Here is a 25,276-nt window from a genome sequence, read left to right as displayed (position 1 = left end):
CCCCTAGAATTTAAATCTTTAAACACAGGAGAAACCATACCGGATAAAAACCTGTAATTGTGGTGAGTGTGAGAAAGCCTTTATTCAGCATTTCCCACTTTCTTGACATCAGAGAACTCACTCACTCTGGGGAGAAATTGTATCACTGTAGTAAGTGTGAGAAAACCTTTATCCAATGCTCTCATCTTGTTCACCTGAAAATCGATGCTGGAGTGAAGGCCTCTAAATGTAAAGAATGTGAGAAAACTTCCAGGGCAAGCCCTGGCCTTATTCAGTAATAGAGCATTTGCGCAGGAGAGGAACCCTATGAATGCAATAAATATGGAAGAGGTTTCCAGGTGAGTTCAGCTCCAGTAAGGCCTCAGACTGCTCCTGTGGATAAGAAGTTCTACTAATGGGCTACCTATTAGGCAAATTCATTAAGAATTTAGGCCTCTTTCAACAGATAATATGTTTTGGAAAAGGATGCATTGAGCCCATTTACATTCAGGGTAACTATTGAAAGGTATGAATTTAGTGCCATTGTATTGCCTGTAAGGTGACTGTTACTGTATATTGTCTCTGTTCCTTTCTGATCTATGCTGCTTTTAGGCTCTCTCTTTGCTTAGAGGACCCCTTTCAATATTTCTTGGAGGGCTGGTTTCATGTTTGCAAATTCCTTTAGTTTTTGTTTGTCCTGGAAGCTTTTTATCTCTCCTTCTATTTTCAATGACAGCCGAGCTGGATATAGTATTCTTGGCTGCATATTTTTCTCGTTTAGTGCTCTGAAGATATCTTGCCAGTCCTTTCCGGCCTGCCAGGTCTCTGTGGATAGGTCTGTTGCCAATCTAATATTTCTACCATTGTAGGTTACATATCTCTTCTCCCGAGCTGCTTTCAGGATTTTCTCTTTGTCTCTGAGACTTGTAAGTTTTACTATTAGATGTCAGGGTGTTGACCTATTATTATTGATTTTGAGAGGGGTTCTCTGTGCCTCCTGGATTTTGATGCCTGTTTCCTTCCTCACATTAGGGAAGTTCTCTGGTATAATTTGCTCCAATATACCTTCTACCCCTCTCTCTCTTTCTTCTTCTTCTGGGATCCCAATTATTCTAATGTTGTTTTGTCTTATCGTATCGCTTATCTCTCGAATTCTGCCCTCGTGATCCAGTAGTTGTTTCTCTCTCTTTTTCTCAGCCTCTTTACTTTCCATCATTTGGTCTTCTATATCGCTGATTCTCTCTTCTGCCTCATTTATCCTAGCAGTTAGTGCCCCCATTTTTGATTGCACCTCATCAATAGCCTTTTTGATTTCGACTTGGTTAGATTTTAGTTCTTTTATTTCTCCAGAAATGGTTTCTTTAATAACTTCCACGCTTTTTTCAAGCCCAGCTAGTATCTTTAAAGTCATGATTCTGAACTCTAGGTCCAACATCGTACTAATGTCCGTATTGAGTAGGTCCCTGGCTGACGGTACTACCTCTTGTTCTTTTTGCTGAGGTGATTTTTTTCATCTTGTCATTTTGTCCAGAGGAGAATAGATGAATGAGAGAACAAAATGCTAACAGGTTAACAATGTCCCCAGCAAATATACTGTATACAAATCAGAAAAGACCTGAAACCAGGGGAAAAGAAAGGGAAAGAAAGAAAAAAGAAAGAGAAAAGATAACAAAAACAGAACAATACAAAAAAAGCAGAATAAGATCAAATATGATCAGGCTAGTGCATAGATCAGTGCCACACACTAGATTTTGGGCGTATTTTGGTCTGTTAGAAAAAAGTGCCTCGTAAAATTTTAAATGAAGAAAGACTTATATATGTACAAAATAAGGGTTGATACAATGAAGGGATGGAAGATGACTGTAAAGATGAAAATTATAAAAGATTTTATAAAAGGAATTGATAAGTTGTTTGAAAAAAGAAAGAAGATTAAAAAAAAAGAAAAAACGGAGAGAATGTGATCAGGCAGGAGACTAGAACAGAGCCATACAGTAGTGATTTAGGGTATATTTTGATCTGTTAGAAGAAACTGTATCTCAAAATTTTAAAGAGAGAACAACTTATATATATATATCAAAAATAAGGGTAACTACTACCAAGGGATAAAATATGACTCTAAAAATGAAAAATAAAAAATGTTTTTTTAAAAAAAGGGATTGATAAGATGTTGGTTGAAAAAGGGAAAAAGAAAAATTAAAAAAAAAACAGTTAAAAAAATTAACTTTGATGAACTAATGAATCATGGTAAAAAAAAGCCATGAATTCTATGTGCCGTATTCCCCTAGCGCTGGAGTTCTCCCGTTCTCCTTGAGCGGTAAACTTGGTCTTGGCTTGCTGGCTGTTCGTGCTGACCTTCTGGGGGAGGGGCCTGTTGCCGTGGTTCCCAAATGTCTTTGCCGGAGGCGGAATTTCCCCGCCCTTGTGGTCCAGGCTAAGCAATCTGCTTGGGTTTGCTCTCAGGAGATTTGTTCCCTGCAAACTCTCGGTACAGTTTTGGAGGACTGGGGTGAAAATGGTGGCCTCCCAGTCTCTACCCGGAGGAGCTGAGAACTCAGGGCCCCGCTCGTCAGTGCGCCCCCAGAGAAAAGCAGTCACTCCCGTGTCCCCGGTCTCCGGCCGCACTCCGTGCTCACCCGGCCTGTGACCGAGCGTTGCTATCTCTGGCACCCGACCCCGTGTGGAGTCTCCAAACCCAGCAGATCCCTGCGGTGCGCTCCCGCGCCGCTCCTCCCGGGGGAGGAAGGGGAGTCTCCCCGGCTCTGCCGCTTGTTGGGTCCCTGCTGGAGGAGCAGTGGCCCGACTGGGCCGCGGATCACAGTTTATGGCCACCCCGAGCTGAGAGCCCGCGCCTCGGCTCCGTCTCTGCAGCCGGCTTCCCCGCTCCGATCCCTGGGAGCTCGGCCGCACTCAGGCTCCCCCGGTCTCTCTGTGACCCCGAGGGTCCTGAGACCACACTGTCCCGGGAGGGTTCCACCCCCCGCTTAGCCACTGCAGCGACGTCCCTCCACGGAGCCGACTTCTAAAAGGTCCGTTTTTGTGCTCCGCGGCTCTAGCACTTGCCAGAAGCGGCCGACGGAGGCCCCCTCCCCCGCCGTCTATCCTCCCGAATATCGCCTCGGATTCACTTCTCCGCACGTCCTACCTTCCAGTGAGTGGTCGCTTCTCTGCTCAGAGAGTTGTTGCTACTCTCCTCTTCGATCTCCTGTTGAGTTCGTAGGTGTTCAGAATGGTTTGATCCCTATTCAGCTGAATTCCTGAGACCAGACGAAATCTAGGTCTCCTGCTCCTCCGCCATCTTGCTCCGCTCCCCCCGGATATATGTATTCTTGTGCTGATATAAGAAAGTTGTGCTACAGGTGAGTACTGGCTCTGCCAAATTAAAAAAGACCAAAATAAAGAATATGACTATGAGAAGAGAAATAAACAAGAATAAAATACATACTAAAACCTCACAAATATCGCTTGAGAAACATGTTACAATTTTTTCCAGAATATGAACCAAAATCTTTTCCCAAAGTATAGATTATAGAATGTTTGTTATTAGGCTTTTATTAAACTTGCAGATTCAGAAGACATAAACTTTACTGTCTTTGCAACCAAATATTTTTTCTTTTAAAAATGTGGAGTATCAGTGCTTTCAGATGGGGAAAAAGGAGCTATGATATTTTAACACTTTTTTAATTTCAGGAAACAAAACAAAACTTGGGTCTATAAGAAGTTATGTTTAAGACTGAGAAACTTTGCACTGATATGAAAAGAATAAAGGAGGAATCATTTTTAAATCCAATTTTGTTATATACCATGAATTGAAAATTCTATTTTATCATGATTATTATTAATCAAAAAGCTAATGACATGGATAGTAAGATTTGGAAAAATAGATTTCATGTCATGATGAGTCCATTTCAAGATGCTGACATTTAAAAAATAGTTCTCGGGGAGGGGAAAAATATAGTTCTCTATATTTTTTTATTCAGCTATAATTGACATCTAACAGTGTATAAATTTAAGATACACAACATTGATTTGATACACTTATATATTTCAATATGATTAGCATTAGCTAACACCTCCATCATGGCACATAATTACTTTTTGTAATTTAAGATCTAATCTCTCAGCAACCTTCAAGTATATAATATAGTACTGTTAACTACAATCACAATGTTGATTAGATCCCCAGAACTTATTAATTTTCTGACTGCAAGTTTGTACCCTTGACTGTCTTCCCAATTCCTCCACTTTGAGTTGGTAACCACCATTCTACTCATTTTTACAAGTTCAGCTTTTTTAGTTTCCACCTATAAGTGGCATCATACAATGTGTCTTTCTTTGACTTATCTCAATACAGTACTCTCAAGTTCCATCCATGTTGTCACAAATGGCAGGATTTCCTTCTTTCTCATGGCTGAATAATATTCCATTGTACTATACTTTATCCATTCATCTATCAGTGGACACTTAAGTAGTTTCCACATCTTGGCTATTGTGAATAATACAATAAACATGGGAGTGCAGATTATCTTTTTGATACCCTGTTTTCATTTATTTCCTTCAGATATATATGTAGAAGTGGGATTGCTGGACCATATGATAGTTCTATTTTTTAATTTTTTGAGAAACCTCCATACTGTTTTCCATAGTGGCTGTACCAATTTACTTTCCCACCAACCATGCATAAGGGTCCATTTTCTCCACATCCTTCAACACTTATTTCTTGTCTTTTTGATATCAGTCGTTCTGACTGGTGTGAGGTAATATTTCATTGTGGTTTTGATTTGCATTTCCGATGATTTGTATCTCTTGGCTATCTGTATGTCTTCTCTAGAAAAATGTCTATTCACCTCCTCTGCTTGTGTTTTATTTTTACTTTATTTTTTTTAAGTAAGCTCCATACCCAGTGTGAAGCTGGAACTCATGACCCTGAGATCAAGAGTTGCATGCTCTACCGACTGAGCCAGCCAGGTGCCCTGCCTGTGTTTTAATTGGATTGTTTTTGTTGTTATTAAGTTGTATGAGTTCTTTATATATTTTGTCTTTTTATTTTTTAATTTAGTTTAATTTTTTAAAAAAGATTTTATTTATTTATTTGACAGAGAGAGAGCACAAGCAGGGGGAGCAGCAGAGGGAGAAGCAGGCTCCCCGCTGAGCAGGGAGCTCAATGCGGGGCTCGATCCCAGGACCCCAGGATCATGACCTGAGCCAAAGGCAGACACTTAACCGACTGAGCCACCCAGGCGCCCCTATATTTTGTCTTTTTTTAAAAAATGTTGGGGCACCTGGGTGGCTCAGCTGGTTAAGTATCTGCCTTCAGCTCAGGTCATGATCCTGGTGTTCTGGGATCAAGCCCCACGTCAGGCTCCCTGCTTAGTGGGGAGTCTGCTTCTCTCTCCCCCCACTGCTCATTCTCTCTTTCTCTCAAATAAATAAATAAAATATTAAAAAAAATTTTTTTAAGTAGGGTCCACACCCAGCACGGGGCCTAAACTCACAACCCTGAGATCAAGACCTGAGCTGAGATCAACAGTCAGACACTAAACTGACTTGAGCCACCCAGGCTCCCCGAGTTCTTCATATATTTTGGATATTAACCTCTTATCTGATAGTTTGCAGATATTTTATCCCATTCTATAGGTACAGAGTTGGGGGGTGAGGTGGGCAAGGAAAGAGATGAATAAAGCAACTATCGAAAAGGGATTTGGACTGAACAATGAAAGTAACATGGTTATCAAAAGTGGAAGAAGGTGAAAATAAGAAATATTGGGGATGGCAGTAGAAAGTAACAGAAAAATAAATCTTTTTAAAAGATATTTTTTATTTTGAGAGTGAGCATGGGGGATGGGGTGGGGTGGGTGAGGGTCAGAGGAAGAGGGGAAAAGCAGACTCCCCGCTGAGCGCAGAGGCCAACACAGGGCTTGATCCCAGGACCCTGAGCTGAAATCAAGATTTGGAGGCTCAACCAAGTCACCCAGGCGCCCCAAAATAATTTGTTTTGAACTGTAGTCAGAACAGATGAAAATGTACTGAAGTTAGAGGGAATGGGGGCAATGAGGAGATAATACTGAAGAGGAAAGATCTATATTTTAGAATGATTTGTGACTTTTTAACTAAAGACAGCAGGAACTAAAGGAAAAACTAAACAAACAGGGTTAGATGAGTCTGAAAGATTAGGTAGACGACACAGAGTTCATTACAAGGACACAGTAAAGAGGTACAAAATGGCTTTAAATGATCAGGGAAATTCGGAAAAGGTCATTTTAAGGCAAAAGATTGATTAAGTTCTACTTTACAGAGCAAGTACTAAATGTACAGAAGTTAGGCCATGATATTACATATGATGAAAATATAAACAGGTTTAAATAAAGATAAATTTTATTTTATGAGAACAGTCTGAAAAGGTTTTTAAATGAAGTTAGGAATGCTGGAATACAACTTCCTCCTGAGGCTGATAGTAGGGAAGACAGCATTATGTTATTCTGTATCATGTCCTTTGTTAGTGCTAACTAAGCGGGAATTCGAAACTTGAGAGGATATTCAGTCTGATTCAGCATGCTGTTTCTATGTTTCCGGTGTTCCCAATGCTTTTCAACCTGGATAGCTAGCAGAACTTTCAACCACCCTCTCTCACCTTGCTCATGAATGGCCTGGAATTCTAGATATTTCATGGGCTGGAGTAGTTGGTGGCTTCTATGCTGCTCGTCTGCTCTGAACGTACTCCCATTCCACATGTCCTGGCAACAGCCTGGAAACAATTAAGACATGGTTGGGTTTGCGAAAGACTCAGTGAGTGAACCTGAGTTATTATCTTAGAAGGACACCTTAGGGGACAATTCTCAGGGCATAGAATAGAGAAAAAATGGACACAGAGTGTATTCTGCCTTCAAGAAGTAAGAAACTAGAAAGCGTGAGAGAATGAGAAAGGCTGACACTAATACTTCCAGCCTGGCTGAGGGCAGCCTGAAGCTCTGCAACCTTGCTCCCGCGGTTGTAGGGATGCTTCTCTCCCTCACTAGATGTTAGCTCATTTAATCACACCTGCTGTCCTGTTTCATCAAGCGCTCTCTCCAAACTGCCCCGCAGGACCGCTGCCTCCGCTGTTCTTTGGCCGATCTGCTAACATTGAGACCTGGAGCTCCTGGGCAGGATGATTGGGATCTGCTCCTTGGTGTGGCATCAGCCAGTGACCCAAAGTTCCTAGAGTTGGTTCAGATCCTCCCAGGGCCCAGGTGTCTCCTGGTAACAAAACTGCCTGACGTTATGACTAGCGGCTACCTCCTGGTTGTTGGGCGTTCTTCCTGCACAGCCCACGTTCTTAGCTCCAAGGGTAGTCCTCCTGCTCCTTTGAGATTTAACAGCCAAGGCTGCCTCCATTACGGGCTCTAACGCTTCAATAAACTTACTTCACAGGTTTCTGCTTCAAGGAGACTGTCTCTGGGGGTGAATTTTTTTGGCTACTCCTAAGGCAAAACAAATCATTAACTTACAGAAATGCAAAAGAGTGCCAAAAACTGCTGAGGTTAAAGCTGACTAGTCATCTTGAAACTCTCTGAATGAGGGGCACCTGGGTGCCTCAGTCAGTTCAGTGTCTCCCTCTTGGTTTTGGCTCAGGTCATGATCTCGGGCGGTGAGGGCCCAGCGCTCAGCGTGGAGTCCGCTTGAGATTCTCATGCCCGTGCCCTCCAGGCCCCCCCAAACAAATAAAATCTTAAAAACAACAACAACAACACCTCACTGAGAGATTAATTCCAAGGGAAAACAACAATCCTGGTGAATTCAGTCATGTGTGATGGAAAGCACAAACTAGGCCAGTCAAAATTTATAACACGGAAAGATTCGAAGCTTGACTACAAATGGAAGGGAATGAAAATACCAGACCAAACTTGCTGGTGTTTTGCAGCACAAGCAAATCTACAGGTAAGACTTCTGATCCTGACCAGAAAATGGGCACCCTGTGCACAGACGATCCCCCACATGAAGAGTTGCGTGTGGTCTTTCACCTTCTGAAAGGCGAACGACGTGTGAACCGTGTCCCCCACTTTAGTGGTGCACGAGTGCCGTCTGTTTTGGTGTCACGTCACGTGGTGATTCTGTCAGGGACATAATCAAGGTTAAGGATTAGGCACGAGGCCGGGAACAGCACGTGTCTGACTCCTGCTTCCAGCACTTGCTGTTCATGCATTCCGAGCAGGACACTCCCAGCTCCGTTTTCTCAACCACAGAAGGGAACACATGAACAGCACTTGTAACAGCCACGACATAGGCTGCATTAGCACAGTACACGTGCAACAGGAAACTGCGTTCAGTACCCCCACAACACCCGCACATCGGGTTACTTAGATGCTATCAGGACATTTTTAGTTCAAGGATTGAAAAGCAAATGCTAAGGCATTTTTAATAAAGCCTGTTGGTGGAAGATTTTGTACGTTGGATTGTGGTAATTCTACACTGGGGGTTGTTTGCTAGTTTTCAGATAAAGACATTATATATACAATGGGACTTTAAGCCTTATATAGTTGCTTTTATTTTCACATTAGGGAAAACGTGCCTATCAAACAGGAAAACAGTAGAGCAGGATTTGCCTTTATATCCTGAAATCACTGGTGGAGTTCCTACTTGTTGGATTCCACTCTCCATTCTTCTCTTGGATACCAACCCTCTCAACACTGTCTTTTCTGGAAAGAAGAGCAGCCAGCAGTAATGAAAGTTTCAGGACCTTTACCTTTAGTGCTAATTCCCTCAGCCCTCTTCCACAATTGTCAGTAGCCAGAGAACCCTGTTTCTGTCCAGAGAGCTCCCCAGAACTGCAGTCTCTTGTCTACTCACCCCATGGAAGTGCCAAAACCCAGGCATATGTGGCAGTAAGATCGAAGTTATGTTACCGTTTGTCTCCTCCAAATCCGAGGTTGAATTCAATGTGACTACCTTCCCTTACCTCTAACCCCAACTCCTGCCTAATTTACTTCTCTCCTGTCCTGTTTGAGTCTCTCTGGATTCTGGCCTCTTGCCTCGGATGCTCCTGTGGTTTACCTCCTGGCATGACCTCTGGACACAGACTTTGGTCTACATATTGGAATGCCACTGTGTGCAGGTCCTCTCGTTTGACATGACTTTCTAATTTAGTTTTGTTGTGCCTTCATTTAAAGTAATGTTCTGAAAGCTCTGTTGTGTATTGCTCGAACTATTCCCCTTCAGGGCTTAGCCTACTTCCTCTTGAGGAGAATCACTAACTAGTGTTGATGATCAGCTTTACTGAATCTTCTCCCCTCCACACTGTAATCATGGTTACTTCCCAAGACAGTCCTTTCCCCTCTAACTCCATTGCCATAGACACACCTATTTATTAGCCTCCTCCAAATTCCGCTCTCCTGGCCTGACTTCAGCAGTCAGCAGTAGAGAGGAAAATCCTGTCCCATAGAAAGCCTCCCCTCTCCCCCATAGTGAAGGCCATAGCCAGAGAACGAGAGAAAAGAGACATTCGTCTTTCAGTCATTCATCTCACTCCATATTTTTTATTCAGTATTTTTCATGTTGCTATTTCTTTCGCATTTCCATAAAAATTTAAGTTCTTTACATTAACAGGTTTTCCCTCTTGTGAATTCTTTGGTGTTGACGAAGGTGTGAACTCTGACTGAAGGCTCTCCCGCACTCACTGCATTCATAGGGTTTCTCTCCAGTGTGGATTCTCAGGTGTCGAATGAGGTGTGAGCTCACTCTGAAGGTTTTCCCACATTCTCTACATTCATAGGGTTTCTCTCTGGTGTGAATTCTCTGATGCAGGATAAGATGTGAGTTCAGGCTGAATGCTCTCCCACATTCTTTGCACTCAAAGGGTCTCTCCCCAGTGTGAATTCTCTGGTGTCTAATAAGATCTGAGCTCCCCCCAAAGCCTTTCCCACATTCATTACATTCATAGGGCCTCTCTCCAGTGTGGATTCTCTGATGCCTGATTAGCTTTGAGCTGTGTCTGAAAGCTTTCCCACACTCATTACACTGGTGGGTTTTCTCCCCACTAAAAATTGCTGCATGTTTAATAAGATTTGGGCTCTTGAGAGATGTTCCATATTGGTGAATTTTTTCTCCGGCATAAATTCTTTGATGCTTAATAAATTCTGGATTCCATTTGAAACTTTGGTCATAGGTACTGTGTTTACAAGATTTCTGGTGTGTCAATTCACTTGAATTCAGGTTTAAGCTTCTCTCACAACCATCATGGCTAATGTCACCTGTCAGTGTATTTTTGTGGGTAAGGATTTTACTAAAACCTCCATCCGGAGCAGATGATGGTCTCTGAGACCCTCCTGATTCTTTTTCCCATTGCCTCTTTAATCTGCCTGCAGACTTACAGATGTCTTGAGGTTCAGGAGATCCTTCTGACATGAATCCTGAAATTCTTCTTGATAGAATCCTCTGTGATTCCATTTCTTCATAAATGTCCAACTTTGGCATGGATCCATTGTTTTCACTCTCATTATCTAAAAGAATGAAAAGACAAACTGGTAAATATCTGTTTGCTGAGTTGGAAGAAAAAAAAATTTTGAGATATACACAAGACAGTTACATATTGGTACTTCAATTGGCTACTCTAAAAATGTGGCCTTTCAAGTGAAAGGTGTGATGGACAAGGACACAAAAGAGAAAAATTGGTAAAAGCAAGTAGAATGCCTGGGGAGGGGAAAACCTTCAACCATCTATCGACCCACCCATTTCTTCATCGTCCATGGCTAATCAAGTTCTATAAGCACTTTCTGCTAAATGTACCCTGAACACATCCCCTTCTTTACATTTCTGTATCACTATCCTTGTCACTCTTCCTTCCTAGGGGACTGTCTCAGCCTCCCACTGTTTTGACTCTGAGCTGTTCTCCCTAGTCATCCTGAATACCCTCACCAGACCAACTGTCTTTAAAATCCTGTCCCTTCCTATACCCGACTCAGAAACCTTCCCTCTTTTCTTCCACAACACACCTGAACTCCTCTGCCTGTTTTCCAGAATCCGTTTATGATTAAGTCCTCACAATTCCTGCCTTCTGGCTCACAAATTTATACAATACTTATGATTCTATATTGTGCTTCAATCAAGCAACCCCTCTTTTTGTAGGGTTTCCTTTGTCTAGAATATGCTAAGGCAGGAAAGGTGGTTAGGCCATGCTGGTCTCAGGCTGGGGGAAATACATGATTTTGGATGGAGTGGATGGAATGTCTCCAGAACAAACTGGAAAGCAGAATTTGGGTATTTTTTAAAAAACTGACTAACTTATTTATTTATCTACCTATTTATTTACTTATATATTTTTTAAAGATCATTATTTTGTTGTTTTTTTTTTTAGATTATTTATTTATTTATTAGAGAGACAGAGAGCAGAGGGAGAGGGAGAAGCAGACTCCCCGCTGAGCAAGGGAGCCTGACCTGGGGCTTGACCCCAGGACCCTGAGATCATGACCTGAGCTGAAAGGTAGACGCTTAACCGACTGAGCCACCCAGGTGCCCCCAAAACTGGCTGTAATTATTCTTGAGTTTATTTTTGAGATCATTCACACCTAAAGTAATATTGAGTCCATGAACTTTTTAAACAGAGGAGTCTTAGAACAGTGATGAGTATTCCATGGAGGTAGTCACCTGAAGTATGCTGACTTCCTATAAAAACATGGAAGCTTTCTAGGACCAAAAATACAATAAAAGAGACAATAATGTGGATCTTGTTCTATGTATCTGTGAATTATATTACACTTCCCAGTATATCATTATGTATCTGCTTCTCTACTAAAATGTGTTGTTTCTCCTGATGCGTTTCTTCCTCTTTTTCTTTTGTTTCTTTACTTATTCCCTGACGTTTTCTCATGCATTTATTTTTCTTTCCTTTAACTTACTCATAAAAATATCCTGCGTTTTGGAAATATTCTGGATGAAGAACAAATGGGAAAATGTAAATATTCTGGTAAAGGAACCAAATTCTCTCTCTGTTTTTGTTTTAATTGGTCAATGACACATAGGGAAAAAGTTCTGTACTTTTCATGGGGTGATAAAGGAAAGGACCACCTATGGTAACTGAGGCTACTCTGAGAAGGGACATTCACAGTCCCATTCCTTCAGTGACATGAATTGCATGCAATACTGCCTCTTACCACCGTCCAGAAGAAGGGGTGCTGAAGAACCATGAAGGGTCTTGGGGTCCACTGGCTGCAACTGGACACTAAGTGCTGGTCCAGGAGGTACCACCTTTCTCCTGAATATCTCTTGTCCATGTGCATGGACTGGAACCTGAGAAAAATAAAGTACATTTGGGCTTGTGAGAGAATCCCTGCTGGGTATTTGAACATCTTCCAAAAACAAAGAGAACCTCCTGTAGGAATACAAAACTGCAGAAGGATTAAGTCTGACTTAAATGTAAAATGTGGCACAGCACCAAATGTGGTGGAAAGGAGACAGAAAGGCACACTGATCTAACAGCCCCTGCAGGTCTCCCCAGGCGTTCAATCTCAGGCCCTTTCCTCCCACTGTGGGACTCCATCCATGTGGAGGTCTTAGATCTCCCATCCCTTGAGTACCTGGACTACTGCTTCATCAGTGCCTCTCTCCAAATCTTCCAGTATGGTAACCACCTCCTCTCCACTCTCTGGGTCATGTTCCTGTACCCAGGCCTGCAGCTCCTCGGGCAGGATGGTCAGGAACTGCTCCAGCACCAGCAGCTCCAGGATCTGCTCTTTGCTGTGGGTCTCGGGCTGTAGCCACTGATGGCAGAGCTCCCGGAGCCGGCTCAGCGCCTCTCGGGGTCCAGGGGAATCCTGGTAGCAGAACTGCCTGAAAAGCTGCCGGCAGAGCTCCTGCCTGAGGGGATCGCTTCTCTGGAGGCAAGTGTCCTGCCTCCAGACAGAATCTTCTTCCTCTATCTTCACTATCAGAAGTCCTTCATTCTCCTGAAGTTTCTGAGCTGTAGCTTTCTTTGATTCTGTTGTCATTTTTGGATGAAATGTATTACCAGGAAACCCACTTCTGCTTTGTGAACGGTCTTATGCAGTTTCAAGGGCTCTTCTAAGGGATAAAAAATAACTATTACTATCTATGAAGATGAAAGATCACATCACAGAAATAGTCATTTTCCATTACACGGAAGTGTACTAGGCATTTACTATATGTAAAAGCACTGAAATACTTTGTGGAATACAACTGTCACATAATTTCTACCTCAAAGCAGCTTAAAATTAAAATTTAAAAACAAAATACCTCCTTTTAAGAGTCATTTATTTTAGAGAGAGATAGGGCGCATGTGCGTGGGTCGGAGGGAGGGACAGAGGGAGAGGGAGAGAGAGAGAATCTCCAGCAGACTCCTAGCCCATCCCAGAGCCCAAGGCTGGGCTCAGTCCCATGACCCTGAGATCATGACCTGAGCAGAAATCAAGAGATGGACTCTTAATCAACTGAGCCACCCAGGCACCCATAAAAACAAAATATCTTAAAGTAGAAACAATAAATATAAGATTTATAAATTTAAGGCAATGCTGCATGTTAACATGCCACATGCAATTAAATTATATGTAAGTCATAAAGACAACAAGGCGCAGCATAGAAAAACAATAAAGTGCTTCACAAAACAGGAGATGCAAAGTCTAGCAGGTTGCAATGATCAGGGAAAACTTAATGAAAAAATTAACTTCTGAAGAATGGAAAGGATTTGATAGGATGTGGGAGAGAGAAAAATAGGAAATTACAAGCAAGGAAACAGCCCGAACTGGTTAATGGTAGGATCACACAAGTGGGAAAGGAAAACGTTCAGTAGGTTTGTATAAGGAAATCACAGAGGCAAAGGCCTTACCATAGAAAGCCTCAAATGCCAAGATCCTGAATTCAGAGTTTATCTTTTAGGCACTGGGGAGCCAAGGAAAGCTTCTGAGCAGAATGACCTGACAAATACTGTTTGTGGAGATTAACATGTTGTTCATTTCTAGGATGGACTGCAATATGAAAAGAGAGACATAGAGAGGCCATACTTAGACAAGTGTGAGGAAAATGCAAGCTTGGAATGGTAATTATTAATTCAAAATCTGGACCTAGGATTACTTATAAATCTCTTAAGTAATAAGGGTCACTTTTTTTTTCTTACAAGATTTAAAAAAAAAGATTTTATTTATTTATTTGACAGAGAGAGAGCACAAGCAGGGGGAACAGTAGAGAGAGAAGCAGGCTCGATCCCAGGACCCTGGGATCACGACCTGAGCCGAAGGCAGATGCTTAGCCATCTGAGCCACCCAGGCGCCCTTAAAAGGTTTTAGCAATCTCTACACCCAAGGTGGGGCTGGAACTCACAACCCTGAGATCAAGAATCACCTGTTCCACTAACTGAGCCAGCTGGGTGCCCCAGGGTAACTTTTCTTGAGAGCCAGGAGCTAACAGTTTCAATCAGTGTTAACTAGTTCCTTCTGCAAAGGTCTCAAATAGGTTTCCTGTTACCCCAACAGTTCCTTCTCTACCTCCCTAGTTTCGTGGCTCAGTCCGTATCTTGGACATTAAGTCCTATCATCTCACCAATAAAGTTAAACATAATAAACCGGCACCATGACTTGCTTATCTGTCAACTGTGAGTCTTGTTATTAAATACCAGTTCCTTGAGTCTTAGCACACAGGAATGCCTGGTTTCTGCACTGAAAAACTGAATGACAGGAATTTAGATGTGAAGCCTAGAGTGCAAGAGCAGAATGCAAATATCGAGCTTGCGGGGCCTTCTACTACACATTTCACCAGTTGACTGCTGATGCTTGCACGGACATGTACTTTATTAAGAATCTGAACACAAGCCAAGCTCGGGCTAGAAGTCGTACAGTAACGGTTTCCAAGAAAGTCTGAGTTCCCAGCTGATTAATCAATCATGTGGGAACTTTGTTAGAAAGTGATTCTTGGGATACTGTCTGGGTCAGTATGGGTATACCTGGAAAATCCGTATTCCGATGTACAACCGTAAGGACTTAAATGGTGCTTGAGTTTGTAAAAACAGTCGGGAAAAAGGACATAAAACCCACGTGGATTAAAAACATTTAAGTAACTGAAGATGTTTCACATATAACACACACTGCAGTGCTGGTAACTGCCGAGGCTGAAGGACTAACCGAGTTGTAGGGCAGCGGCACCAAGCGCCCTACGGTTCGGAGGCGGAGAGGGAGTCCGCGCCGGGTAGCGAAGGCCGGAGGCGGAGGCGCCGACGCGCGGTACGCAGAGGGGAAAGATCCCAACGGCATGAAGGCGGGCCGCGCAAGGGGGGCGGCCGGCCGGCCGCGGGAGGGACGAGCTCGCCGGGCACCGCGTCTGGAGCGACCACTCTACGCAGTGCCCCCACAGCACCCGCGGCTACAACGCACGTCAGCTCGAACGATGCTCAGCTTTGGCTGTTTTTCTTCCTCGGTGACCGCTGCTCCATGAGGCGAAGGGCCATGCACCCCCGTTTTCCGAGTTTTCACACTCGCCGAGCGGGAGGAAAGCCCGAGGGCCTCGCGACGCCGCGGGCGCGGACAGGGAGGAGGGATCGGGCCGGGAGGGCGGGCGCCGGGGCGCGCGGGGGAGCGGCCGGGAAGGCTTCCCGCAGCGAAGCGCGCCGCAGTGCCGCCCACCGCCGGCCCTGGGACCGTCTCCGCCGCTTCCACCGCGTCCCCGGCACATCCACTGTGTCCGGCCGCCCCGCTTTCCCTACGAGAAGGCGGGGGCTCCTGCCGCGAAGGGCGGGCGTCGGGGCGGGCTCCCGTGCAGCTCCCGCAGGCGAGAGGCCGCCCAGCCGAGGTCGCCGCAGGGCTCGCCATTCCCGTCACCGACCCCCGCCCGCGGCACGACGCCCCCGCCCGGCGCCCCGCCCCGCCCCGCCCCGCCCGCGGCGGTGACGTAACGCGCGGCGCGGGGACCATGGAAACCGCCGCCCCTCTGGAAGCAGGCGGACGCCGCGTCCTCCGCACGCCGAGTCTCAGTCCCACTTTTCCTCGGGGTTCCTCCGCGGTCCCGGCTCCAGGGCGCCGCGGGGCTGCTGCAGTCCCGAAGTAAAGTCGTAGGGACTAGGTGCTTGGAGGGGACAAAAGGCCGGACGCATGGGTCCCAAACCCGGACTCACCTCTCCTACAGGGTGGTTCCGATCGGACACTTCCGGTGGGGGCACGGCGCTGCAGCCGCTCTCAAAGCTTCCGTCCTCGTGGGCTCTGAGCCTGCGCAGAAGGCGGCCTTCGTGGGCTCTGGCCTGCGACTCCCGGAAGTCTTGGCGTCTCTCCCGCGCTCTGCCTCCCGTTTCCCAGGCGGCTTCCGCGGTTCCCGAAGTGTTCGGGGCCCTGGGGTGGGGTCCTTGCACCCCTGCCTAGCGGGAAACGCGGCCGCGCCTGGACTTCAGTCTGGGGCGGGGGCCGGAAGCCCACGCACCGCGCTCAGACCTCACCCTTGCAAAGCCCTCCTGGGCTTCCGGGAGCGCAGGTTTACAAACGTGGCCGGTTATACCCCGGACTCGCGACGGGCCGTGCGTGAGGACTAGAATGTTGACGGTAACTTGCGTTCACTGCTGCTCTCAGTACCTCCTCTCGTGTGCGGAGTTAACCAAAATTCAACTGAGTAAGCGTGAAGATCTAATCCTATTAATTAGGCCGTAGTAAGTAGAGAGGAGCGTGGAGCGGTACAAAAACCGAAGATTTTCATAGGAAAGAGCTTGGAGCAAGGAAGTTCTTAGCCAAAGGAAAAGCATTGTCTCAAGGCAAGTTGGTGTTCCCTTGGCCGGGGGGTGGGCGGGGGGGTGGGGAGGCGGGGGGGGTCTTATATTGCAGCTTATCTCATCTTCTTGGGGGCGGGGAGAACGGAATGAAGAGGGCCCATGTGACCTTAGTGGTGCTGGCCAGAAAATTCTTGATTGATTTGCTTAAAATTTCACTCCTGAAGAGATTGCAACTGTAATTTTGTCCTGGTTTGCTATTCTGGAGGCAAGTAACTCCACCTTGGGCCTGTGGTTTTCTTTTCAACAGAAGTAACCCCTATAATCTGTGTTTATTCTCCGGTTGTGAATATGGCATTCATTTTCCTGAAGATGGACGGATACCCTCTCTTCTGGTTATAAGGCAGTAAACCTCTTACATGTTCCCTCTGCTTCTTTCCGTGTTCCCCACAGTCTGTTCTTAATAGAGCAGCCAGAAGGATGCTGTTGCAGCATGAGTTCTCTCATGCTGCTGAAGGGTAGCAGAACACACCTCCTCAAAATATGCACCTTTGATATATTGATTATTTTGAGCTGTAGGCACTTGAAAAAAAGCAAATGTGGAAAGAGGCTTTCTCTGACTTTCCCTTATCTGCCTAAAGACAGATCCTCCAGAATAAACTCAATTGTTGTAAATACCCTCCCCAGAAGTTTCATCAACTAGGGAAGATTGGCTCATATCATAGGAAAGAAGTTGACACCACACCCTGACAAACTTGTCACAAATGATCATGATGTAGAAATGGGGTTTGGAGCCCACAGTCAAAAAAGAAATCTTGAGATGTCTTCAGTGGAAAAATGTGGTTTTATTAAAGCATGGGGACAGGACCAGTGGGCAGAAAGAGCTGCACTGGGGTAGTGATGGGTGACTGATTATTTGCTATCATGTTGGGAGGGGGTAGGGACAGCACAGGCCTCCAAGGTATTTTGGAAGCAAGGTTTCCAGGATCCTGAGGGGGGCTAGCTATTGTTAGGAAAAGGTCATTTATTACTGTTTAGTAAGAACTCAGTCATGAGACCCTTCAGATGTATATCAGTGGGTCATATCCTTGGAGTATGATTGCTGACATAGATCTTGGGGGTAGAGATAAAGTTTCCAAAAGAATTTTTATATGTTAAAGTAGACTTAACAGGATCCTGGGGCATTGGGATAATGTTAAGCTAAGATTACCACTTTAGCTAAGTGTCAACATCAAGGTGGCTGAAATCCCAGAGGAAGGTCACTTTACCTGTTTCCAGGACTTGTCACTGGGCTGTAGGCAGTAAGGAAATTTAATTCTTTCTTTAGACTTTGTTTCCCACATCAGTCATACCTCCCTCTGTTCTCTTAAGGGCCCATTCGTCTTTACTAAAAATCATTTATTCTCCCCTAAAAGGCCTACATCTCCTGTCCCCTTTCCCTGTTAAATGAAATCCTAAGTTACTCTTTTCGTTGCTCATTTTTCTCTAGGTATTTCCTATGTACTCATGAGGTATACATGTTAATAAACTTGTTTGTTTTTCTCTTGTTACTGTCCTTTATTACAGGGATTTCAACTGACAACTCAGAATGATAGAGGGAAAATTATTCTTCAATCCCTAAACTAGCCCTCACCTTAAAACCTTTGAGTAGCTCCCCATTTCAGGCAAGACAAACCTAAAGTCCTTAAAATGGCCTATGAGACCCCATATGACCTATACCCCATGTAATCTATTACTCTCTCCCTAGCTCATTCTGTTCTATCATCCGCAATGAACCTCCTTGCTCTTCCTAATTAATAACTTTCTGGAAGAAGCACCAAGCCCACTAAATAGTTTCATTAGTGAATTCTGTCAAGCAGTTAAAGACCAATTCCTCACAATCTATTGAAACTAGAAGCAGAGGGAACACTTCCTAACTTTCTACTATATCTAATACCAAAACCATTTAAAGACATTACAAGAAAAACACTACAGACCAAGCTGTCTCATGAACATAGATGCAAAAATCTTTAACAAAATATTAACAAATCCAATGGTATATAAAAAGAATTATATACAACAACCAAGTGGAATTTATTCCAGACATGCAAGAGTGGTTCAACATTTGGAAATCAGTTAACATAATCCACCAATATAATCAACAGGCTAAAAAAGCAAAATCGTAATCATTTGATTCAGAGAAAGCATTTGACAAAATCCAAGAGCTGTTTGTGATAAAAACTCTCAATAAACTAGTAGTAGATGGAAACTTTCTCTACTTGATAAAGAACATCTACAGAAAACAACCCACCTGCCTACCCAGCAAACCACAGCTAACTCCATACTTATAAATGAGAAGCTGAATATTTTCCTCAAGATTAGAAAATGGATAAAGCTGTCCTCTCTCACTACTACTTCACATCATGCTGGAAGTCCTAACTAGGACAGTAAGACAAAAATAAATGAAAAGAAGAAATAAAGCTGTCTATTCACATATAAACTTTCTATGTAGAAAATCCCAAAGACCAAAAAACAAAAATCCCCTGGAGCAAGCAATTACAGCAGTGCTGCAGGTTACAAGGTCAATATCTGAAAGTCAAAGAGAAAATACTTAGGTATAAACTTGACAAAATAGGTATAGGATCTGTATGCAGAAAATTACAAAACACTGATGAAATAATTCAAAGAAATCTAAACATATGGAGAGATATTCTATGTTCATGTATTGGAAGACTCAGAATTGTTAAGATGTCAGTTCTTCCCAACTTGATCCGTTGACTCAACATAACTCAGAAATCACAGCAAGCTGTTTTGTAGATATTGACAAACTAATTCTAACATTTATATGGGAAGGGAAAGACGTAGAATAACCAACACAATATTGAAAAAAGGACAAAGTTAGGAGATTCACACTATAATTTTAAGATTTGCTGTAAAACTACTGTAGTCAAGATGGCATAGGTCAGTGGAAATAGACACATAGGTCAGTGGAATAGAATAGAGCCCAGAAATAGACTCAAAACAAATATAGTCAGCTAATTTATGACAGAGGTGCAAAGGCAATTCAATGGAGAAAGGATAGCTTTTTTTCAGCAAATGGTGTTGGCACAATTAGATGTTTATATGCAAGAAAATCACCTTGTATCTTTCACAAAATTAACTCAAAATGGATCATAGACCTAAATGTAAAATCCAAAACTATAAAACTTCTAAAAGAAAACATGGAGAAATTCTACATGACCTTGAATTTAGTGGTTATATTTTAGACAACAACCAAAAGCATAATCCATGAAAAATAAGTTGGAATTTATTAAATTATGTTCACTGCTTGAACATAAGCAGTAAGTGCCAAGAGCTGACCAGGACCAGACCGAGGCCTTATCTCAACTGGGGGCCCATGAACTGACTTCGCACTTGGTTCGTTAACTTCTGCACCCTTCAGTTACCTTGTTTGTTGTGTGGCTTGTCTTCCTTCCTGCCTTGTGTGCTGTGTAAAGAAGCCAAGTTTATTCACATGGTGAATTGTCACTGAGTTTGGAATCCAGAACCTGCTTTATAATTGTGATTTAACTTTGCCTTATGATTGAATAAAGCTGACATTGTGGAAAGACACAACTCGTATGTGTGCCTTCATAGCGTGCTCATGACCCTGGTTCTCCAGCCCTTCTAGCAATTTTATGAATTACCCAACACTCTCTTATTAAATTCTATTTCTGCTTAATTAGGCAGCATTGATTTCTGTTTCTTTGCAACTAAGAAAGCTGATGCATACAAAGATCTTTCAAGAGATAGAAAATTCGGATTTGAGTGGTCCAATGTTGTCATTGCTTCTCTGTCCCACCCAGTGTTGCTTACATTGGTCCTTACAAGCTCCAGCAAAGTTTTCTGATCTCTGTCTCATAAGAAAAAAGTAAAAAACACAAGCGTAACTTGTAGATGGTCTTCTCATCATAAAGAAATAGGACAAATGTTTATAGTGGGATGTTTTTTAAAAAAATCTTTTTATTTCTGCCTGTTAATTATTACATATATGAAAATGATTGAGCATTTTATTTATTTGCTTTTTTCCCCCCCTTTTTACCAACTTTGAGGAGATGTTTTGGATAGTATGACTTAAACTATAGGACATATGGCATATGGAGAAAGGCACTTTGCATGGCTCTGGGCAACACAATGGACCCAGAAAACACTCACTGTTAAATCAACTATGAGTTCCAAATCAAAGATCACAAAGGCACATATTATCAATTGCTGGTATGGTGGCTTCTCATATAGGCAACTCTAAATAACAGCACAGATTTTTAATTTAATTAATTAAATTTTATTTTTTAAAAAATATTTATTTGACAGAGAAAGCAGAAGCAGGAGCAACAGGCAGAGGAAGAAGCAGGCGGCCCGCTGATCCAGGAGCCTGATATGGGGCTTGATCCCAGGACCCTGGGATCATGACCTGAGTGGAAGGCAGACGCTTAACCAACTGAGCCACCCTGGCACCCCAATTTATTTTAGAGAGAGCACGAGCAGAGGGAGGGGCAGATGTGGACGGAGAGAGAGAATCTCAAGCACACTCTGCAGAGCGTGGAGCCTGATGTGGGGCTCAGTCTCATAACCCTGAGATCATCACCTGAGCCAAAACCGATAGTGGGATGCTTAACTGACTGAGCCACCGAGGTGTCCCAGGTTTTTAATTTTAAAAATGGGATTAGTAGTCTTCTGGGCAATTCTTTGTAGACCATGATAAGATTTATATATACAAGGAAATATAAATGCTACTTTTTACACAAGGGAATAAAGACAGGTTATAGGAAATACGCACAATATAATCATAAAACATGACTAAATATAAAAAACATTAGGGTGAGAAATAACCCAACCCCTCATTCCCACCAATCCCTCATTTGGACCTTTCACCCATTAATTTACTCGATACATTTACTCACACACACCATGCTCCTTCTTACCTACAAGGCTTCCTCGTGGGTTTGGAATAGTCTCATTGTTTCTGTGTAAAAATCACCTATATCCAGGATCCAGATTAAGTGAGGCTTTTTTCTCAAAGCTTTACTTGACCTCTTATACCCTCCCCGATATCTTTTCTCTTTAACCTCTCATTGCAGTTATGATTTGAACCTTTTATTACGTTGTAGTTTTCTTCTCTACTGTTTTTCATGCATGGCGATGTGGTTACATCACTTCTGTCTACTCCAGGAGGACAGGCCTGCAGGGGTGCTCTATTCACTCCCCATGGTAGGTTTCTGTGTTGTCCTGAGCCATCTGGGAGTTCTTAACGATGTATTCAAATGTTGATTTCATGTTCCTTCTGTATTTTCAGGAACTTGTTTGCCCACAACAATAATATCTTCAGGAGCTCAAATAGATAGGGCCTGTGATAAGGTAGCAAATTTAGGTCATTGCCAAGTTTAGTTAGTTATTTGGTAACAGCTTTGTAACTATGACTAGAATGAAAATGTTGACCTGATGAGGATTTGTCTCCTGTTGAACGCCTTTCAGTCAGTACAAATCACTGGGAGAAGGTTTTGGTCTGGCCCACAGCCTTCTTTAATGCCCCCTTCAGCTCACTGTTCCTTAGGCTGTATATGAAGGGATTCAACATAGGAGCTACGACCATGAAGACTACTGATGTGGCTGAGTCTTTTTCAGATGAATGGTTGGATGAGGGGCTCATATAGACTCCTGTAATTGCGCCATAGAAAAGAATGACCAAGGCAAGGTGAGATCCACAGGTGGAGAAAGCCTTGAGTTTTCCTTGGGTGGAAGGGATTTTAATCACAGCAGAGATGATGAGGCTATAGGATGCCATGATACACCCTGAAGGTACCATGAAGATCAGCCCCACTGCAGCCAGAACTATGAACTGATTGATACTGGTGTCAGAACAGGAGAGGGGGAGGAGAGAGTTGATATCACAGAAGAAATGGTGGATGATGTTGTTAGAGCAGAAGTGCAGACGGGTGAGCATAAGGGTGTGCAAGAGGGGATTCAAAGTGGCAAGGACCCAAGACACAGACACCAGAGAGGCACAAAGGAGCTGAGTCATAATGGTGGAGTAGTGCAAAGGGTGACAGATGGCCACATAGCGGTCATATGCCATTACTGTGAGAAGGAAATTGTCCACGTTGGCAAACATCATACAGAAATACATCTGAGCCAGGCAGCCAGGATAGGAGATGGTCTGAGTCTGTGCTTGGATGTTCAGCAGCATCTTGGGGATGGTAGATGAAGGAAGGCAGAGGTCTACCACAGACAGATTGGCAAGGAAAAAATACATAGGTGTGTGGAGGCGGCGATCTGAGACAATAGCCAACAAGATGAGCGAGTTTCCAAACAGCCCTGTTAAGTAGAGACACAGGAAAAGTACGAAGAGGAGAGCCTGTCGCTCTGGCCAACTTGAGAAGCCCAAGAGGAGAAATTCGGACACTCTGGTTTGGTTTCCTTTTTCCATTGCATGGATATATCTGCATGAAAACAAGAGGATGAAATATTTTTGACAAAAATTTTTTTTCCCTTTTTATTTTTTATCTATTCACCTAGTCTTGTCTCATTTACTAAATATTTTCTTTAGGCCATCCTGCCTCCTCTCTGGTATTCTGTCCTGAGCTTCACTGACCGTGGGTATGTCCTTCCATTTCATCAGTCGACTTTTTATTTATCCTCCCTTACTGGAACGGCACCTCACCAGAGCGTCCAAGGGGCCTCTATACCGCTTCCCTCTTCCTACCTGTGATGTCTGTAGTGGCTCTTGCACATTCTGCACTTTGTGTGGCTGCCTGGCTGCCAGTTGTGTGTTGGAACATGTCCATGAGTCTGACACACTAAGTGACTCTAAGCCAAACTTTGAGATTTAAAGGAGAAAAATTTTCCAGGTGTTTATCCAACATCCTATGAACCATGCTGCTTGGAAACCAGTCAGACATTTACCATTTAGGATTTATAAGAAGAAGATAAACCATCTTAGCTTTTTAAGATTCAAAAGAAAAATAACAGTAACATGCTTGACAAGTATAAAAAATTAAGCCTCTCAAAAATAATTTACATGAAGACTATGAGCAACTTAGGAAAATACTTAAAAACAAGTTAAAAAGTTATGTAACACGTAGTTATATAATACGTGTAGATAAAGAACACAGAGAAAGTTATATCAAATTAGGGTGCAGATTTACAAGATTCCCTTTTAATTTTTTTTTTGTATTATTTTAACTGTAACTACAAAAAAAAAAGGGTTCAAGTTTTTAAGGTATCATGATTAGTTTGGGTGCTGCATATCTTGGTGTTGTAGAAAACACAATGCAATGGAAGAATTCCTGAAACTTGGATCAGGATGTGGATGAAAAATACTACCCTGGAAAACAATTAAGACAAACATTCACATCCACAGATGAGATAGTTGCCCGAGAACAGAGGGCTCCCTGAGAGATAGAAAAGGTCTTGGAGAATGTGGGCTCTGGTTGGCCCAGTTGGAACCAGACCCCTTCACTTGTGGCCTGGGTGACCAAGGCACTTAACCACCCCAAATCTCAGAATCTTAGTTCTCCCCTGTATGATAATGGCACCTGCCTTATTGTGAAAATGAAATGAGTCAATGTGTGCAAAACTCTCAGCAAAGAATGATTACTTAATAAATGCAAGCTGCTGGTGACCAAGCCAGAACTGGGTAAGGTCAGGGTTCTTTCCCAGTCTCCACAGTGGCTGTTGTAAATCTTCCTTCCTGAACCCCCAGCATGTCCCTTCACAGCTCTTCTCTTATGTTCATAGAGAAAACAGAACCATGGTCAGATGCATGTGCTCAACTTCCTGCCACCAATGCAGGAAACTTATCTGCATCTCTACTCATGATTCCTTCTCTCCTTTCCTCCTGTTCCACATCTCCAGAGCCTCAGCTGCTCCTTTTTTTTTTTTTATAGGTAAACTCCACCCCCAATGTGGGGCTCAAACTCACAACTCCAAAATCAAGAGTCACCAGCTCTACTGACTGAGCCAGGCAGGTGCCCACAGCTCCTCCTTTCTGTAACCTACGTGTTCTCCTGCTCTGTGGACTCTGACTTTCAGCTGAAGTCTCTCCCATTTTTGGCTTCCCTTTCCAGATCCGTATCTACCTCTGGGATTCCTCCTGATTCTCTCCCCACTGCACAACCCCTCACGTACTTCATTTCTTCATAGCCACATGCCAATCTGCTGCTGCCTCAGGCACTCCAATGAATTGTTCTTTGGAGTCTTTTGAAAAACCCGATGTTCACTTCTTAGTCCTTATGTTTTTAGACTTCCTAGAATTCTTTTCTTGAGAAACTCTTCCTTGGATTTATTTTCAGATTTTCTCAAATCTGTCTGGCCATTCCTTTTCAGTTGCCTTTGCACTCCCTTTGAGAGTGTCAGCACACTCCATTTGACAGCCCGTAAAATGTAGTCATTCCTCTGTTTTGTTTTTGTTGCTGTTGTTGTTGCTGTTGCTTTTGTCTTATGCTTTCTTTTCTTTTCATCCAACACATATTCCTGTATGATTCTATTCACTCTCATGTCTTTAATTCTATCTATATGCCACTCTCTTCTAAATTATTTCTCTAGTGCAATTCTCTCTCATATTCAGACTCCTATTCCCAATGCTCTCTGGATGTTTCTACTTGGATGTCACAGACATCT

The 25,276-nt window shown here is 43.3% G+C and overlaps 2 protein-coding genes across 4 annotated transcripts; both read right to left on the bottom strand.

Annotated features, from left to right (window-relative positions):
• Positions 1–9,483: 9,483 nt before the first annotated feature.
• ZNF165 (zinc finger protein 165) lies at positions 9,484–16,140 on the bottom strand. 3 transcript variants are annotated; one of them, XM_028091789.2, is made up of 5 exons: positions 15,078–15,424; positions 13,790–13,928; positions 12,525–13,008; positions 12,102–12,237; positions 9,484–10,451 (listed from the first exon to the last, which is right to left on the bottom strand). In XM_028091789.2, the coding sequence occupies exons 3-5, from the start codon at positions 12,933–12,935 to the stop codon at positions 9,547–9,549; spliced, it is 1,452 nt and encodes a 483-aa protein (XP_027947590.2). In that variant the 5' UTR covers positions 12,936–13,008; positions 13,790–13,928; positions 15,078–15,424; the 3' UTR covers positions 9,484–9,546. The 3 variants fall into 3 exon arrangements, with proteins under 3 accessions (XP_027947590.2, XP_027947587.1, XP_027947589.1); XM_028091786.1 differs by lacking the exons at positions 13,790–13,928; positions 15,078–15,424 and adding an exon at positions 16,064–16,140; XM_028091788.2 differs by lacking the exon at positions 13,790–13,928.
• A 6,002-nt stretch (positions 16,141–22,142) lies between these two features.
• Positions 22,143–23,087, bottom strand: LOC114199798 (putative olfactory receptor 1F12P). The gene has a single exon (XM_028091809.1). It carries the CDS (start codon positions 23,082–23,084, stop codon positions 22,143–22,145), a length of 942 nt encoding a protein of 313 aa, XP_027947610.1. The 5' UTR covers positions 23,085–23,087.
• Between the last annotated feature and the right edge of the window lie 2,189 nt (positions 23,088–25,276).

This window comes from Eumetopias jubatus, unplaced genomic scaffold (genome assembly GCF_037043125.1).
Source record: "Eumetopias jubatus isolate StellerSeaLion01/CBP00866 unplaced genomic scaffold, mEumJub1_p1.0 scaffold_6, whole genome shotgun sequence".
In the NCBI taxonomy this organism is placed as follows: domain Eukaryota; kingdom Metazoa; phylum Chordata; class Mammalia; order Carnivora; family Otariidae; genus Eumetopias; species Eumetopias jubatus.
The sequence above is the reverse complement of the archived record's forward strand: the minus strand, read 5'-3'. Positions and strand labels throughout refer to the sequence as shown.